General features: G+C 43.3%; 5 protein-coding genes across 5 annotated transcripts; 1 reads left to right on the top strand and 4 right to left on the bottom strand.

The window, feature by feature from the left end:
* Positions 1–1,418: 1,418 nt before the first annotated feature.
* On the bottom strand, positions 1,419–2,502 carry EAE97_011837 (uncharacterized protein; the record flags this gene model as incomplete). The annotated part of the gene is made up of 6 exons (XM_038882351.1): positions 1,419–1,738; positions 1,807–1,909; positions 2,057–2,187; positions 2,246–2,276; positions 2,334–2,405; positions 2,455–2,502. 6 exons carry the CDS (start codon positions 2,500–2,502, stop codon positions 1,419–1,421), a joined length of 705 nt encoding a protein of 234 aa, XP_038726843.1.
* A 479-nt stretch (positions 2,503–2,981) lies between these two features.
* On the bottom strand, positions 2,982–3,989 carry EAE97_011836 (uncharacterized protein; the record flags this gene model as incomplete). The annotated part of the gene is made up of 2 exons (XM_038882350.1): positions 2,982–3,792; positions 3,853–3,989. 2 exons carry the CDS (start codon positions 3,987–3,989, stop codon positions 2,982–2,984), a joined length of 948 nt encoding a protein of 315 aa, XP_038726842.1.
* Positions 3,990–5,477: 1,488 nt separating this feature from the next.
* Positions 5,478–8,031, bottom strand: EAE97_011835 (uncharacterized protein; the record flags this gene model as incomplete). The annotated part of the gene is made up of 2 exons (XM_038882349.1): positions 5,478–6,112; positions 6,234–8,031. 2 exons carry the CDS (start codon positions 8,029–8,031, stop codon positions 5,478–5,480), a joined length of 2,433 nt encoding a protein of 810 aa, XP_038726841.1.
* Positions 8,032–10,510: 2,479 nt separating this feature from the next.
* EAE97_011834 (uncharacterized protein) lies at positions 10,511–11,330 on the bottom strand (the record flags this gene model as incomplete). Its single annotated transcript, XM_038882348.1, has 2 exons — positions 10,511–10,616; positions 10,678–11,330. The coding sequence occupies 2 exons, from the start codon at positions 11,328–11,330 to the stop codon at positions 10,511–10,513; spliced, it is 759 nt and encodes a 252-aa protein (XP_038726840.1).
* A 2,091-nt stretch (positions 11,331–13,421) lies between these two features.
* On the top strand, positions 13,422–14,826 carry EAE97_011833 (uncharacterized protein; the record flags this gene model as incomplete). Its single annotated transcript, XM_038882347.1, has 3 exons — positions 13,422–13,840; positions 13,941–14,484; positions 14,536–14,826. 3 exons carry the CDS (start codon positions 13,422–13,424, stop codon positions 14,824–14,826), a joined length of 1,254 nt encoding a protein of 417 aa, XP_038726839.1.
* Between the last annotated feature and the right edge of the window lie 884 nt (positions 14,827–15,710).

Raw genomic sequence — 15,710 nt, 5'->3', positions numbered from 1 at the left:
AGTGTCCGATCTTTAGTGATTTCGATTGTATTAGCCAATTGGCGGAAAGTCTGGCAGAGCTCCCGAAATGCTGATTTGGTTTCTGCATGAGGGCTTCGTATTGGTCAGTAGCAATCTGCTGCTGCGCCAGGTTCGTAGTAATTAGTGCGGCTACATCAATCAGGCCTTGAGCGGTATATTCTACAGAAGGATTTGATAGCAGGGGCTGGATATGCGTGCGTGCTATGCCTTCAGTGTTGGCAATAATGCATTTGCGTCGGTGCCATTCGTTGACAAATGCGTGATTGTTCTCCTCAAGGTTGCTTCCCATGAGATGCTTCTACAGCTTTGGGGCTGATTCCATCCCATTCGAGAGCTTTTCCGGTAGGTTGGGTATTTCTCTAATCTGTAAAAGGGAGAATTACACGGTCGATCAGGTGGGGTTGATCTGAAAGTCGCGGGGGTTCTACTGTTTCGGTCGAATCAAGGATTGATGAACGCTTAACATTGCGAGGAGCTAGAGAGCAATTACGAGAACTAGTCCTAGATTTGTTTCCAGACCGAATCTCATTAAGTCATGTAGTCAGGTAGGCAATGGCTTCTCTTTGTTGGGCAATGAGCGAGAAAAGAGACAGCACCCATACAGAGGTCGTTTCCTCAGCGGGTGCTTTGCCTTTGAATGACATTGCTGGCTATAAAGTAGGGAAATCAGAGGATTGGTCGGCTCCGTCGTTAAGAGAGGCAAACTGGTTCGAATTCACAGAAGAAAGGGGAGAGCTAGCTTGGATTTGCGGTGGAGTACGTGGCAATCTTTTTGCCTAGGACACTGTAATTGTTCCAGAGTCTTCAGCAGGTGGGGAAGACTGAGCGTACTCTCTTCCAATTATTCTGGATTTCCTCGAAGATTTTGGGAAAAGGTTAGGGAGAATTTGTCTATTGGCCATCCTTCAAAGGTGTGCAGCGGCTCATTTGTTATAGGTTCTTCTTGACAGCGCAATGACGTTGCTTGAGCTGTAAATGTAAATGAGATGTTAATTAAATGCCTTCACCGGCGGGGGCTGGTAGTAATGAGCTTTGGATGATTTGAAGGACTGTCGTGGAAGGATTCAATTCTTGACTTAGAATCTAAAGCTAAGGAGAGAAGAAGAGAAGAAGAAGAGAGAAAGAGACCTCTAGAATATATATCAAGAGGATCATGTACTAGGACTAGTGCCTAGAGCAGGTGACGAGAAAGGAAACCCGAAAGAGGACCGAATCGTCACAGTGTAACACCACGAAACCTATCTTTGATCGATCATAACTCCCACTTCAAGAGCTTGGTGAGTATATAATGACCTAAGATGTACACTTCGAATTAGGGCGAATCGAATGATATCCGAAACTCTCGAAACCATTTTCTGACCTTAACCCCATATTCATTCTTCATATAACCTAAGTTTCTACCCTCTCGTCGATACCCGCAAAGCCGAATTCTCCCCACTATCATAGAATTCCGAGATCCCTCTCTGAACCGCCGGTCTATCAGGAATACGAGCAACCCACTGTAGCAAATGTGGGAAATCCGCCATCTCCTCATCGGTGAACCCTGCATACTTCCATGATCGGACCCACGGCCACGTTCCAATATCAGCAATGCTGTATCTGCCTTTTCCTGCTCCCGCGAGGTATTGACGTGGAATGGCTGTGTAATGTCCTGAGAGACGAAGCTCGAGTACGTTGTAAATGCGGAGTGTCTCCGTTTTGAAACGTGAAATGGCGCCTTTTCGTTTTTTTAGTTCCGGGGAGTATGTGAGAGTGAGGGAGTGTCTGTCTAGGGAAAATACGCACAGGGGATCTTTTCAGGTGCGGATTTACTGAAATGATTATTCTGTCCTTGATTTGGTTGGCCTGATGCTTGCCAGAAAAAGAGCCATTGCACCGCTTCGCTATGCTGTATTCAGGTCAGAAGATCGGTGAAGACTCATCAGGAATAGGGTATACGAAGATTATCCAGTCAGATTTGATAAACCGGGTCAAAAACACATGCTTGAGGAACAGCGAAAGCCGAAAGGGTGTGAATATGAAATCCATTACGAACTTCATGTTTATTGTCAAATCCAAAAAAATTATCCTTATTGAAGTTATCAGAGAGATATGAAAGCTCTGCAGATGATTCCATGACCGGAAAGGGCTGCGTCAGCGTATTATCTAACAGCAGTGGAATCCGTCCTTTAAGCGATTAGTCAAATTCAACGGTCGTAGGCTTCAAAGCTGGAGTTAGTCATGCCCTTAGGATTCAAACGCAGAAACCAATCTTCCTATTGTTTATCTGTTTCGAGATCAATTAAGCTAGTCGTCCATTCAAGGCCATAAACATCTTTCAGTCCTTCAAGCATTATTTGCACTTTTTTACCGTTTGGTGTAGCTTCGGTGATTAGATGAAGGCCCTGTTATGGTGTCAGACATGTATGAGTATATTTTCGAATATTAACTTGCTGTTGCATTTTTTACTGCTTCTGGAGTACTATCAGTATAGAACTCCATCTTGTTTGTCGATTTCTCGATCACGAAGTTGAAATGGAAATCGATTGGGGAACCCAGGCTTTAAGTAGCTTACCTTTACATATACTGCTGAGTCAAATGAGGGGCTATACACTAATTATGCATGTAAACTGCATGTCGCAATATGGCTGACAAATCTGTGATTTAAGCAATCTTGCGGTCATTTGGAATTGTATCAGTTCTGGGAAGTGTGGTCGATTCAACTCTACTCTAAAGGCTTCTCTAGAGTGGAAAGTGGGCTGGCTTATACAGGTCAGTCACCACAAAAAAACGGGGTCTGAATAAAGAACGCTAAGCTACATTGAGCTAATGCAGCTCTCCACCCAACCGACAAATCGACTAACCATATACATTTCGTAATAAACGCGTTCGAGATCATCATCAAACACTTCCTCCCGGATTCTAAATCCAAGGAGTAGACAATATCAATAGCTTTCTGAAATCCGAAGTACCTAAACCTGTTATTGGTACCAAGCGGGTGTAGCATTCCAAGAGGCATACGGTACGATTGGACTACCATTTAAACTCCCCTCGAAGCGAAAATGACCATTGCACCTTGTACTTCCTCCATGTACAATGTCTCTCAAGCCTTTCTTTCCAACACTATAAAGCCAAGGGTTCAAAACCTCAAAAGGTGGAAATTTCGAGGAAGTGCGAGCGGCATTCAAAAGACCGATGATTCCAGCAAAGGTTGGGGCCGCACAGCTAGTGCCATCTTCCCAAATTATGTGGCCGGCATCACCGATGATATATCTGACTGATTGGGCGGACATATCTGGAGATGCACGCCCATGAGGGTCAAAAAGTCCCTTTTGTCGGTCGCCGAGTTGCGTCTGGAGAAAATCTTCTACTGCCTCCTGTTGATACGACGGCCTAGGCCAAAGATCGAAAAAACAGCCAGAGGAAAAATATACTGCTTGTTCAGGGTCGATGTAACGCACTCCACCAACTGACGCAACCCATGGGCAAGCAACTGGGAATTGCGGTGGGAAATGCGTGATGTTAGAATCGTCGTTTTTCATACACGCTGTTCCTACGCCTTTGTCCGCTGATGCGACGATGACTGAGGTACCACTAGCACCAAGCTGGGCTATCATGAAGCATGTCTGTCGGGCGTACGATTTCGGCACTGTCTGTTCGTCTTCTCCATATGATACTGAGATCATCGAATGGAGCTCTTCATTTGTCAATCTTAGCAGGTATCTCAAGGGATCTAGACATGACTCGTTACTACCGTGTAGACTTGGGTGGTCGTACTCTGGAACGAGGGTTCTATGACTTGCTAAGCACGTCTCAAATATTAAGAGGGAAGAGTTTGTGATAATTACTTACGCAAATCCGGACGTGATGAACTCGTTGACATGAACACCATTCGTCATACCTATGACGTACTGAATATCCAGATTTGCCTCGGTACTGCTCCCAGGACTTTGATCATTCGGAGCCCCGTTGATTGAAACCACAGACATTGTGATATTATTTTGTTATTGCAAAACATCCTGTTGAAATCAGGCGTCTGAATGTGCTGTTAAGTGTCCTGGAGTGCACTCTTGAGAAGACAGAATAACATATCGATACTCTGTGGACTCATCTGACCAAAGCGAGTAGTCGGTCAGATGACGTTGATGTGTGCAGCAACGTTTTTAGGGACTAAATACTGTAAATTCCGTACCCTTTATTACCCGCTTAACACTTCTCAATACCAAAAGAATGTATAATTGAGCATAGCTTCCATGACTTGGACCCCGCCTTTCAATCCCCATCCACGATCCCCCCTCTTACTAATTAATACCCAACAAGTTCAGACACACCATTTTCCCAATTTGTGATTCTTCATTTTCCGCTGCTACTCACGCAAGCTCCACGTGGCAATGTCCCATAATCTCAAGTAATGTATTATCTACATAACAGTCCATGCTGCTGAATCTACTATGCGGTTCTCAACCTACACACCGAAACGCAAATCCACATCTTTACCACTCTACTCTTTATTGCAGGTCTCAATTGTTAAGGTTCCGTCGTTGTAGAAATACGAGAGGCCTGGTCTATAAGACTTTCCAAGCTTATAGAAACGTACATCTCTCATTTTGAAAGATATAAGTGACAAGTAGCTGCGTGGAAAAGATTTTAGCAATGCGGAAGGAAGGACTGAATACTTGAATCTACACAGAAACGGCATGTATGAGCGGACAAGAGGGAGTTGGTGTTTATACATACACACGTACATTATCGCTTCTCTAACACGTTAAACATAAAAGTACAACGTATCTCGCATCACGCACATCAAAAATTTGATCAAAATATTTTATTCATCGATTCAATTATCCTACACTATCAAAATAGAAAGCACAAACCTAACCTAAACCCAAATAAACAAAAGAGAATACATCACGACCGCAGTTGTAGAAGTGCTTCATAACCTCTCAGTATCATACATATCCCAACTCTATTGCATCAAAAGAAATCGTAAGAGCTGTATGTATGCCGTTGAAGTTCTTTTTTTAATGTAATCTCAGCTATTTCCATATTACTATGCATCGTACCGCATTGCCACATCTAAACCTAAAATGAAAGAAAATTTTGTGCTGTATAGAGCTGCCGAGTGCCGAGTGTGGGTTTGGTGTCATCATTTTTCATGAGAAATGTTCCCTGTTGGACGAAAGTAGCTGGTGAAGTTTTTGCGTGTACTTTTTGTGAGTGCAATCCGTGCGTAAGTTGTGATGAATTCGTATTATCGAGAAACAGTAGTCGTACAAATTGAAAATTTGCGTTGGAAGTCTTGTTTTTCTCAATATCTTACCTGGAGAATGAAATTTATTGATGCCCAAGACAAAACATCGAGAACATTCTTTGAAGCCCTAGTCTGAGCTGAAACCTATGCGTGAGAAGTAGCGAGAGGAAGCATGTCTAACACCAAGACATAGTAGAAGTCCCACCGGTATAAATTTGGAAACAGACTATCTCCTGCTTGAAGTGGTGTCAAACTGCTTTGCACTACTCTTGGGAAGCCTCAACCCAAACGCAGCGTTCAATGCAGATGGTCGGGATGGCGAAGGTGGTGTTCCGTTATCCTCTTCATCATTGTATTGCTTCTTCAGCATATGCGGTGCCGCGTCGCTCGAATAGCGACGGTGGATAACCTTTGGCTTCTTCGATGGACGATCATTTCCATCATCATATACATCATTAAACATGTGCACAAAGTTGTAGCTGGGAAGTTCAAAAGCTCGCTTTGCCACTGGACTAAGTTCTTTGGTCTGCGCACTGTACATCGTTCCAGAACCCCTAACACTCTTGCGTTTCTTGGTTGGTGAATCGACATCCTTATCTTGTTCGTCATCGATAGCCTGTGAAAAGCTGCGGTGGGGGCTGTGCGTGGCTTCCTTTGTGGATCGACTGTTTGATTCCTTCTCATCACCAGCAGCCTGCGAGAGTCGACGAGGACCTCTAAGCACGCCTCGTCCTCCTTTTCCGCCAATTCCAGTGGCGTCATTGACTAACTTGAGGATATCGGGGTATTTCAAGGCTTGTGTTTCGGTTGCAGATCCTGTGCGACTATAACCCACGCGATCACTGCGACTAGTCTTGAGAGCTGTTAAATGACTAATTAGCTATCGTCTCTCAAGAATAAAGTGAATTCATAATGGTTGCCCGGAACTTCCGCGCTTTGAAGTCTTCAGTCATACAACAGCATCAAAGAAAATTCGACTTACTTCTATCTTTCTTGCCATTCTTTGGTTCTCTCTCGACCCCTGGTGCCAGCTTAGATCCCTTCTTCTGCACAAATCCATCGAATCTCTGTCTAAGACGATCTGCAATCTCATCCCAGTCAATCGTATGTCTGGTTTCACCAACCCTAATCGCATCTTTTACCTCCTCCATGAGTTTATCCTTCTCCAACTGTGTCCATGGGATTCTTGTTTCGGCAACATTACCATAGGTACGCTTACGGTTTTGAGCTCTAGCCTTGTTGAGCTTCTTAATATCAGCAGGATCATTCCAGTCAAATCCGGCAATTTGTGCGTATTGGCGGAGATCGACCTCTTCGGGATCATCGACATTTTGGCGGGTCAGGTAGAATTTGCTAGGATCAGGGTTACCTAGTTGTGCATTTGTGATATCTGTTCCTTCGACAAATCGCCATGTAACATTGGCACGACCTGGCGTGTTCTTCTTGACTTCTGGCAGCTTACGAAAGTAAGCTCCTTCAAGCTCTTCTTCGTCATCATTGCTATCGTAGAGCTCAACGTCAGAGGCTTCTTCGCTACAACGTGGTGTTGTGGGTGTCGAGTTACGACGATTTGAGAAATTCAAACGACCACGCGATCGTGTACCATTGTTGTTGGTTCCGGGTGCCAATGCAGACGCGGGATACGCATACTTGTAGTATTCTTGAGCATAGCGAGGACTCCATTGTGGCGCACCTTTGCCAGTGCTATGCGCTCCTTCCCTTAACCAACTTACGAAGTCGAACGTGAACTGAACATATCCTGGACCTCTGCTCTCGTTCCTATGCAGATGTTCCATAAGTTGGCGAGCATCAGCTTCGTTACGCTCGTCGCGATTGTTTTCATAGTTGATTGCATCTTCCACGGTGAGCATTACTGGAATACCGGTGAATACTCGTGTTGAGATTCGAGTTTCTTGGATGGGTGGCGTCGCATTCTTTGCTTGAAAGTTCCAGTCTCCAGTTATCTGTGCGAAGTATTGGTCGTGGGTTAAATTTGGATTTTTCAATAACTCATGGAGTGTATCAAACCATTTTGGTACTCGTTCACTCTCACCTTCATTAGCTAAGGTTCGAAGCTCTTTGACCATATCTGCAATTCGATGAGCAACATCATGCAAATGTGGGAAGTATTTGAAAGTTGCAACAAGACCAGGAATGGTGGCAATATCCTGTTCTATGATGCGAAACTCGACAAGCAAAGCAAGCTGGGCAATTTCGTAGGGTTCATTCAAGTTTCTTACACCTTCTAGCAATGTACCTTGCGGAGGAACTTGTATTTTGTTGCCGTTTGTGTCAAGAGCCACTGGATGTATGTCTCTCCATGGCATTTCCATGCATCGACAGTTAAAACAAAATTTACCGATGGAGTGATTGTAATAGAAAGGACACAACTGGCCGAGCTGCTGATTGGTAGTCTGTGGCGCATGTGGAGAATGGAAGGTACTGAGCGTTGTTTCAAGTGGCAGTTCTGATCCGTCTCTATGCTCGCTCGATCGTGGGGTCTGGTGGGCATTCGTCTTACCGGCTGTGGCGGTATTCTTGGACTTACTACCACTAGCCCTCTCAGCAAAATGGCCCGAACTATGCTCTGGGCGTTCGGAAGGAGTCGCAGATCTTTGATGTTGGTCTCCGACTTTTGTGCTTTGAATTACAGAAGCTCGATCTTCTTCATGAGAAGCAGCAGCGGCACTGAGAACATCCAAGCCTCTGTGAAGGGGTGACTTCGGACGATTATACATGCTTTCTCCTCCGTTCTGTTCCATCTCTCGTATACTCTGCATTATGTGCACTCGTCTGTGTTCGATTTTCGATTTTCGCTAAGTGTTCATATGAATCAGTATACTTCAGATCCTCAATCAGATAATTCAGGTGAATGCCTAGTTCTTGGAAATCATGAAGAGAATAAATGAGACCTCTGGAGACTATTCACTGATGTAAATCAAATAATCTTCAGTTGGGAGAATGTGAAGAGTGATGTTACTGACAAGAAAAAGTCAAGTGCACTTGTACAAACTTGAGTGAAGGACGAAGGGTGAAAGTATTTGTGCGACTTTGTTATCCAAGGGGGGCAGCAGAGCTGATTGAATACATACAATGAACAGTATTGGAGATTCAACGCACAAGCGCAAGAAGAAATGATGATATGCCAGAATCATTGGGAAGAATATGATCCAGGAAGAGTACACTGAACGACGAGACGAGGCTCTACATGCAAAAGCGAAGAGTGATCTATCTGCGAAATTATGAGGATAGAGAGTGGAGGAAGTGTATTCTGCAGGAAAAGGATTGCTTTTATGAGAAGTGCTTCAATTCGCAAGAGTGAAGAATAAGGATAGGCAAAGGAGTCAGGAAAGAGATAACATATAAAGAGCTGGAAAGGAATCGATACACTTACTTAAGGTTGAGTGTAGTTTGGAAACTTCGAGGGTGTTCTCAGGAGAGATTAAGAAATTGTATCAAAGAGGTTGTCGATGAAGAAGAGGTGAAAATCCAATCCTCAGAGAATATTGGCGAATCGTTGTTGTTAAGATGAAAAGGGTTGTATGAGGTCAAAATTTTGATGTTCTGTGAAGGTGGAAGAAGATGTTGTGAGAAATAAATAATTCGAAAAGGATGAATATTTCGAATCCTTTTGTATTGAAGTTCGGTAGAATCAAGCATCACCTTCTACCCCGCCATTGGTACGGCGGTTGCTATGTGAATATTACATATAGAAACAATTGTATTCCTGGGGAAATTGAGGAATGAATGTTGTAGATGGTTGGGATGGTTGGGATGGTTGGGATGGTACAATTGTTTGTGTTTCTAGTGAATTTGAAAGAAGTATTTAATATGTATTTGTTGATCCCACAGAACTGTACATATTTCACTAAAGATAATTGGTTCCATCATGTGATTTCTCTACCCTTTCTCTACCTTCATGTATGGATATTGTCTGTATGAGGATGAATTCAGATTTATCTTTTACCTTCACCATTCTCAAGTTTACATAGGATGTGTATAGATAATAATGTTGGATCTTCAGTTTCTTTAAGACGTTGACATCAACGAAATGATTCATGTGAGCCTCTCCTTGTCTCTTGTCAAAGCCCTGACTAATCAGTGCAATGTATCATCTGTTGGAGGTTGAAGTATTTCAAACAGAATGTATTACAGATTTTGGCATATCCTAAATCCTCACTCACAGCGATAGAACAGGCTACATCACTATTCCAAAGTTCAAGATGCGTTTCAAGTAGAGGCTAATATCTACTCATATTCTATGCATGGAGGCAATGGGAAGGGATGGAACCATAAGTCAGACCCAGTATCAATACCCGTCAGCTTGCTTGATTCTATCCTTGCATCATTTTTGTTTACGCATGCTGGAATGTTCTTACCATTGGGTCGTAGAAACAAAAGAAAGTATAGGAGGAGAAGCAATTATTCCGTCAAGCTTTCAAGCGAAAAGACCCTACAAATCAGATTCATTGTTAAAGAGGGCTTAGTTATCTAAAAGCATGTTAGAAGGAGAAGAATTACGGAGATTTGGCTCAAGTTCTCGCGGAGTATCTATTGCAATTGTCTTATTCTAAAATTTAGTATCCAGTAGTACCGACCTCTGTCATCTATAAATGCACCTCTTCATCCTTCCTTTGATTCGCTTTCTGTGCACATATTCGCCATCCATCTTCGTGCAGTCCTCCATAGTCTTTCATCAAAAATCTTCTCTTATAGCGTTCCCTTTCTACACACCTACAACATGTCCCGCCCATTTTTATGGATAACAAATGCATTTTTGTAGAATTCAGACTCAGTAGAAATCTCCAACACCTAGCGAGAGGACATCCTCGTTCCTAGAATCAATATAGGGATGGAAAAGAGCAAACTTTCTTCTTGGTACGAGTACCTTTTCTAAATCTGACAGGCCGTCATCGGATCATCGAGCTCTCTTTCATCATTTTGAGCTCTATATATTGAAGACATGTGTGTTATCGTACAGGGTTCTCAAAGCTAGGATCCATAGCATTATATAAGTCACAAACAGTAAGAAACATAACTGACATGCAAAGAAGCTTGATTCCTATCTATATAAACCAAGATTTGTAAACAGGCCAAACGCCGTGGAATTCTGTGGTATCAAAATAGTCAAATAAATCCTGCCGTTCCATGACCCAAAGGTTACACCATCTCAAAAAACTGTCTCGTCCATGACATATCATCTTGATTCAACGCGTTCTTTCGTCAGTTAATGACTGACAAACATAACTCGCAAATTATCTAAGTGTTGTAAAGATCGATCAAGTCTTCACCATCCTTCTCATCACCAGGCGACCAACTTCCCACGGAGGTGTCAACTGGTGAGCGTCTTCCATCAATTGTGACACTGCAGGTGGTCATCGTTAGTAATTTGAAATCCCTTAATCCTCAGGTCATGCAAAGCTTACCGAGACTTTCCACTGGTCTGTGGGTTGGACTCTAGGGTATTAATCTCCCAATGACGGCGAGCCTTGTTCAGCCTGTCAACATGCTCCTTGTTATTCCAGTCAAATTCGTCAATGTGCAAATCGATGCGCTTCTTCTCGATCTTGGTTGGGTTCCGAATATCGTACCGACGAAGGACGAACTTGGAGTTGTCGGGATGACCAAGCACGGCAGGTGTCAGATCGGTATCACCTGTAATAGCCCAAGCAACAAACGCGTCCTGGATCGATCTCGCACTGAGCTTAGCCTGGCTAAAACCCGGACTCATCGGTGGAGATTTACTCATGCTAGAACTGCGACGACGCTCTTCAGATTTTGCATCACGAGGTGTGATTTGAAGAGGACCAGATTTGACAGTCTTATCTACCAAATTGACCCAGTCATCCTCCTCATCTTGGGCCTCCACATCGGCTTTCTTGAAATCTCCCGCCCTATAGGCGCTGTCTCGGCGGTGTCTCTTGTGATCACCGAAAAGACCAGCAGGAACGATCGCATCTGCGAGGTTGCAGAGAAAGTTTTCGCGGAGGAGAGCGGATTTTCCTTGGTGCCCTGGCTCTCCGAATGGAGGGAGGGGTGCCTTGGTGGGTGGAAGCTCTTCATTCTTTTTCTGAGACATGTTGATCTAGATAACTATTTATTGCCGTTAGTGAATATAAATGGATGTTTGCTGTTGAAAATGAAGATTATGGATGAGTGGAACTACTGGCTAGTCTTCAGGTAGATACCATGAAGCAGTTGAGAGCAGCTGGAGTGCCTCAATACCGAGCTCTGGGTAGATCCTCAAGTCTTTGGTAGTAGAATATGCTTACAAGCTGATGTCCTGGATTAAGATAACTGTTCTTTCTACTGAATATATCGAGAGACAGTGTGTCAAGAGTATCAAAATATTGAAAGGGTGTATGAACGTGGTTCTTTGGGGGACAGATTTTGTCCTTAGAAGTCTTTTTGAAAGTAATATTTCTCCTGTACTTGATGTGAGAGTTCTCTGACAAGATAAAGAAGTTCTCAGGTTGTAAGATCTTTTGTTTATATAGATAAATAAAGGTACGGCCATTTTGTTCTGAAACAACATACAGCTGGTCGGCAGGTCGACGACAGTATGCTCAGGGATCATTATTCACAGCTGCTGTAGGAATCTAACTCGAACTGAATGTTATCAAATACAAACATTTTCTTCTTGAAATGAGCCAGGAAAGGAATTAGATAGAGTTATTTGTGGTGATTGTGGTTTCTAACATTATTACGTATTAAACATAGGAGGAGGTCGTTGTGATTGATTGAGATGACATCAGATGAAATTGATTTTTCCAATAGTTGAATAAAGCTGGGTGCCCTCCACAGGCAGCACTCCGAGTGAATACCAGAAATATCTCTATAAGAATACCTAAGCAATCATCATTTAGATTCATTCATGATCTTCTCCAGAAAGATTTTTGTTGAACGGCGCTATCTTCCAAATACTTCCTCTTAGCTCTGGAAAACCCGAGATATTGACACAAGATACAATGAGCTGCTACATTCTTCACAATCAAAGACTTCTTATTTATCTTGTTGAGAATCAGGGTGCTAAAGACTGCTTCGTCTAACTTCCCAAATTCTATACATTCTCAGCATTTTCTGCTCTGAACAGCGGATGTCCCAACTCAGTGCCCATCGAATTTAATTCATGGCCCTCACGTGTTCGGCAACCAGTGCCGAACAGCAGTGCCATTATTCTCGATCCTGAGATCCAGGTACATCTGATCGAATGGCCCTTCATCGATTCCTTTTTGTGGGCAATACCCGAGAGTTCCGATCTTTGGGTCTTTAAGTAATCAGGGGATTGGGGGATCACCATCAAGGGGATTGCTCAGGCAATTTCGGGCCAGTAATTAGAAGCTTGATTCAGGTGCCCCATTATATGAGAAAGCAAGATGTTGAAGCTTAGGTGAACCAAAACTGCGAAAATATTTTTCTGCTCCCGGGAGTGATTCCCAATATTTGAGTGTAATCATATTAGTCGTCATGATATCCCCTCAGCACAGTTTGTAATTTTATCTTGCACGAAATAAGGATATAATTGACATAAATTGCTGAGAAAGGAGCAGATTTTGGGTGTCGTAAAAAAAAAAGGGGTCGCAGTTAATAATTAGCTTTGTTAGTCTACAGCATCCACTTGGCGCAGTATTTGCCCTCTATGAGCTTTGTAGAGATTTTAAGTAAGCAAACCTTATCTAACTCAGAATATCACCTCCGAAACATATGACAGTTCTTTCTCAAAATACGCGGGTTCACTTTATATATCAATATCGCAGAAAGTTTGCCAATTCCTTGAAACAAATAATTTACCCTCCAACGTATCTATCAAGGTGTTTGGAGATCCACTCCGACCAAGCAGCTTCGCCCACCTCATTAATTTGAGCGTATTCCACAATGTCATGCGCTAAGTGGCCGTGGAGGGTTCGCCGGCGCCTCTAAATAAATTGTGGAATATGCCAAGCAAGTGCCAAGTTCCGAATATCATCACCACCAACCTTAAATCGGAATGCCGAAGTTTTTCAGTGCCGCGGTATTGCCATGACTGTAGGCGCAGTCAGATCCAAATATTCAAATAAATACATGCCTCCCGTCTAATCATGTTAAATTTGGATTTTTGACCGTGTGTTTTCTCGAGTTTCCTTGTCCTTCGCTTTTTTCGTCAATACGCGAGCATTTTAGAATTGTAAGGATGTTAATTCTTCTAGCTGCTTTCGCAGCGACAGCAGCCGCTCAAACCTTCAATGGCACCTGTCCAATGCCATTATCACAACAGCGCACCAATCTCACCACCATTGGGCAATGTTCCGCCGATTTGGATGTCATCGGGCCAGGATTGGAAGCCGTTCATGAGTATGTGCGTGCTCCTACGGGACTAGGTTTGGATCCTGGTGGCAACATCTTCTTTACCTATGCACGCAATATGGAGCCACAAAACTGGACTCTCACGAAAGCAACAGGCTTCAATAGTGAAGCTCCTTGGCCATCAGCTGAATGGCAAAATTGTGCTGCGGGCCAAAATGCTTCAGAGTGCTTTGTCAACGTGCAGAATGTGGTTTTAGATGCGGAAGGAACTTTCTGGGTAATTGATAGTGGAGTTCCTAATGGAGCGTACGTTTATGTTTATGTTCATTCGTCTATGAATTCAGGGGCTTCAATAATTTTGGGGGGAGGGGGGGGGGGTGTGAAACATCAGCTGACCTTCACTTAGTTCCTACCCCACAACCTATGGAGCGAAAATTATGGCATTCAACTACACTACCGGAGAGTTAATCCGTAACTACATCTATCCACCTGAGCTTTACTATGCCAAAATTCAATTGAACGACATCAAAGTCAACAATACTCTTGGCACCGCCGGATATGCATTCGTGACCGAGGACTCGGCATACGGTTCTATCACAACTATAGACCTCGATACTGGAGCTACCGTTAGACATCTCTTTAACAGTACCTTCACCACCCCTGACCCAAATTTCATCTCCATGTATAATGGAGAAGTCATCAGAAACTGGGCCGGTACTAAATCTTCAAATCTCAACTCTGGAACTAACGGTATTGCGTTGACCGGGGGTAATGTCTATTGGGGTGTGAAGGCTTCTAACCACTGGTACTTTGCGTCTCAGGAAGCTTTCATCTCTAACTTGACAGACGCAGAGATCGAAGCTGTAGTTCAAAATCCTGGAAACTTCCCATCTGAGCAAGCCGGATTCACGGCTGATGACCGTGGAAGGGTATATATCTGTGCTTCTGCTGTAAGTTCCTTACACTCTATGATTCCGTACTATTACTAATTCAGCCCGCAGCAAAACGCTATTCTCTACGCTGACACTCTTCAATCCGAAGTCACCGATGAGATCAACGGGGTTCCAGCCGGTGGCGAAGGCATGGTAGCAGCTGCGAACTATAACCTCAAGACCCTCGTTCGTGGTGGTCAGGTCCAGGCTGCTGATACAATGGCTATCTTGGATGGATGGCTATACTTTACTACTAATCAACAAGGACTCGCTCCTGGTAGACAGTATAAGAATATTGATAAACGAAGAGGCCCTTTCAGAAGTTATCGTACCTGGATTGGAAGAGGACCTGCTGTCTAAGTTCTCAACGCTCGGTATATACCTCAGAGTTTAATGATGATAATCAATTAGTTATGTAAATATATATTAAAATAGAATTACTGCTCATATCTTGGTTTTGCATGCTGAAAAACAAGCCCCGATCTAAGGTGCTCCATTCTGGAGCTCACAGAACAGAAAATGTAGCTAGTTACTCATGGATCCTACCTAGAGGTGATCAATCTTAGAGATAATTACCCTTCTGTTGACATAAGGCTTTTAAATGTACTAGTAGAATCACAAAAATGTCATGTCATGTGTCATCAGCGTAAGCTGAGAATCCGTGCAAACTTATTTGTTTCAAGAAAATTTTTATTCCATAAACGACCTGGCTAAGATGACTTCCCGAAAGAATTACAAACGAATGCAATCTGGGGGCGCTGATCCAATGTTGTCACAGGGACGCAAGATGGACATAGTAACAACACCTTTGATAGAAGGTCTGAATGAAGCCATGTTTTTATCCAGTGGATTTCCCGCAAAGCAATCCGCCAACTTTATTATTATCAAGGAAACTAAAGAAATCGTTAAAAAAAAGAAAACTGCATTCAAAAGCCAACCCGTAGTGAACTCGCTATGCCAAACTAGTGTTTTCTCTGAATTTGCCATGGACTGTTATCAAGAAAAGGTGCTATCCTAGAAACAATATTGTCAGAAACATGTCGCAGGAATGAGGGCTTATGGAACGGAGGCTTGTTGTAGGAAAGCTTTTTGAGGGGAGAGTTTCGTGAAACTGTAGAGATATCGCTGTTGAATCCGCAGAATATTCGAGGCTGATCCGTGCAATTATTCTGGCCGATGGTGAGACCTTGGTAGTTGAGCAACACGTAGGTTTTGTTGAGAGGATTGAATCGCACAAAGACCCA

This window comes from Botrytis byssoidea (assembly GCF_014898295.1).
Source record: "Botrytis byssoidea strain MUCL 94 chromosome Unknown BBYS_042, whole genome shotgun sequence".
Lineage (NCBI taxonomy): Eukaryota > Fungi > Ascomycota > Leotiomycetes > Helotiales > Sclerotiniaceae > Botrytis > Botrytis byssoidea.
The sequence above is the reverse complement of the archived record's forward strand: the minus strand, read 5'-3'. Positions and strand labels throughout refer to the sequence as shown.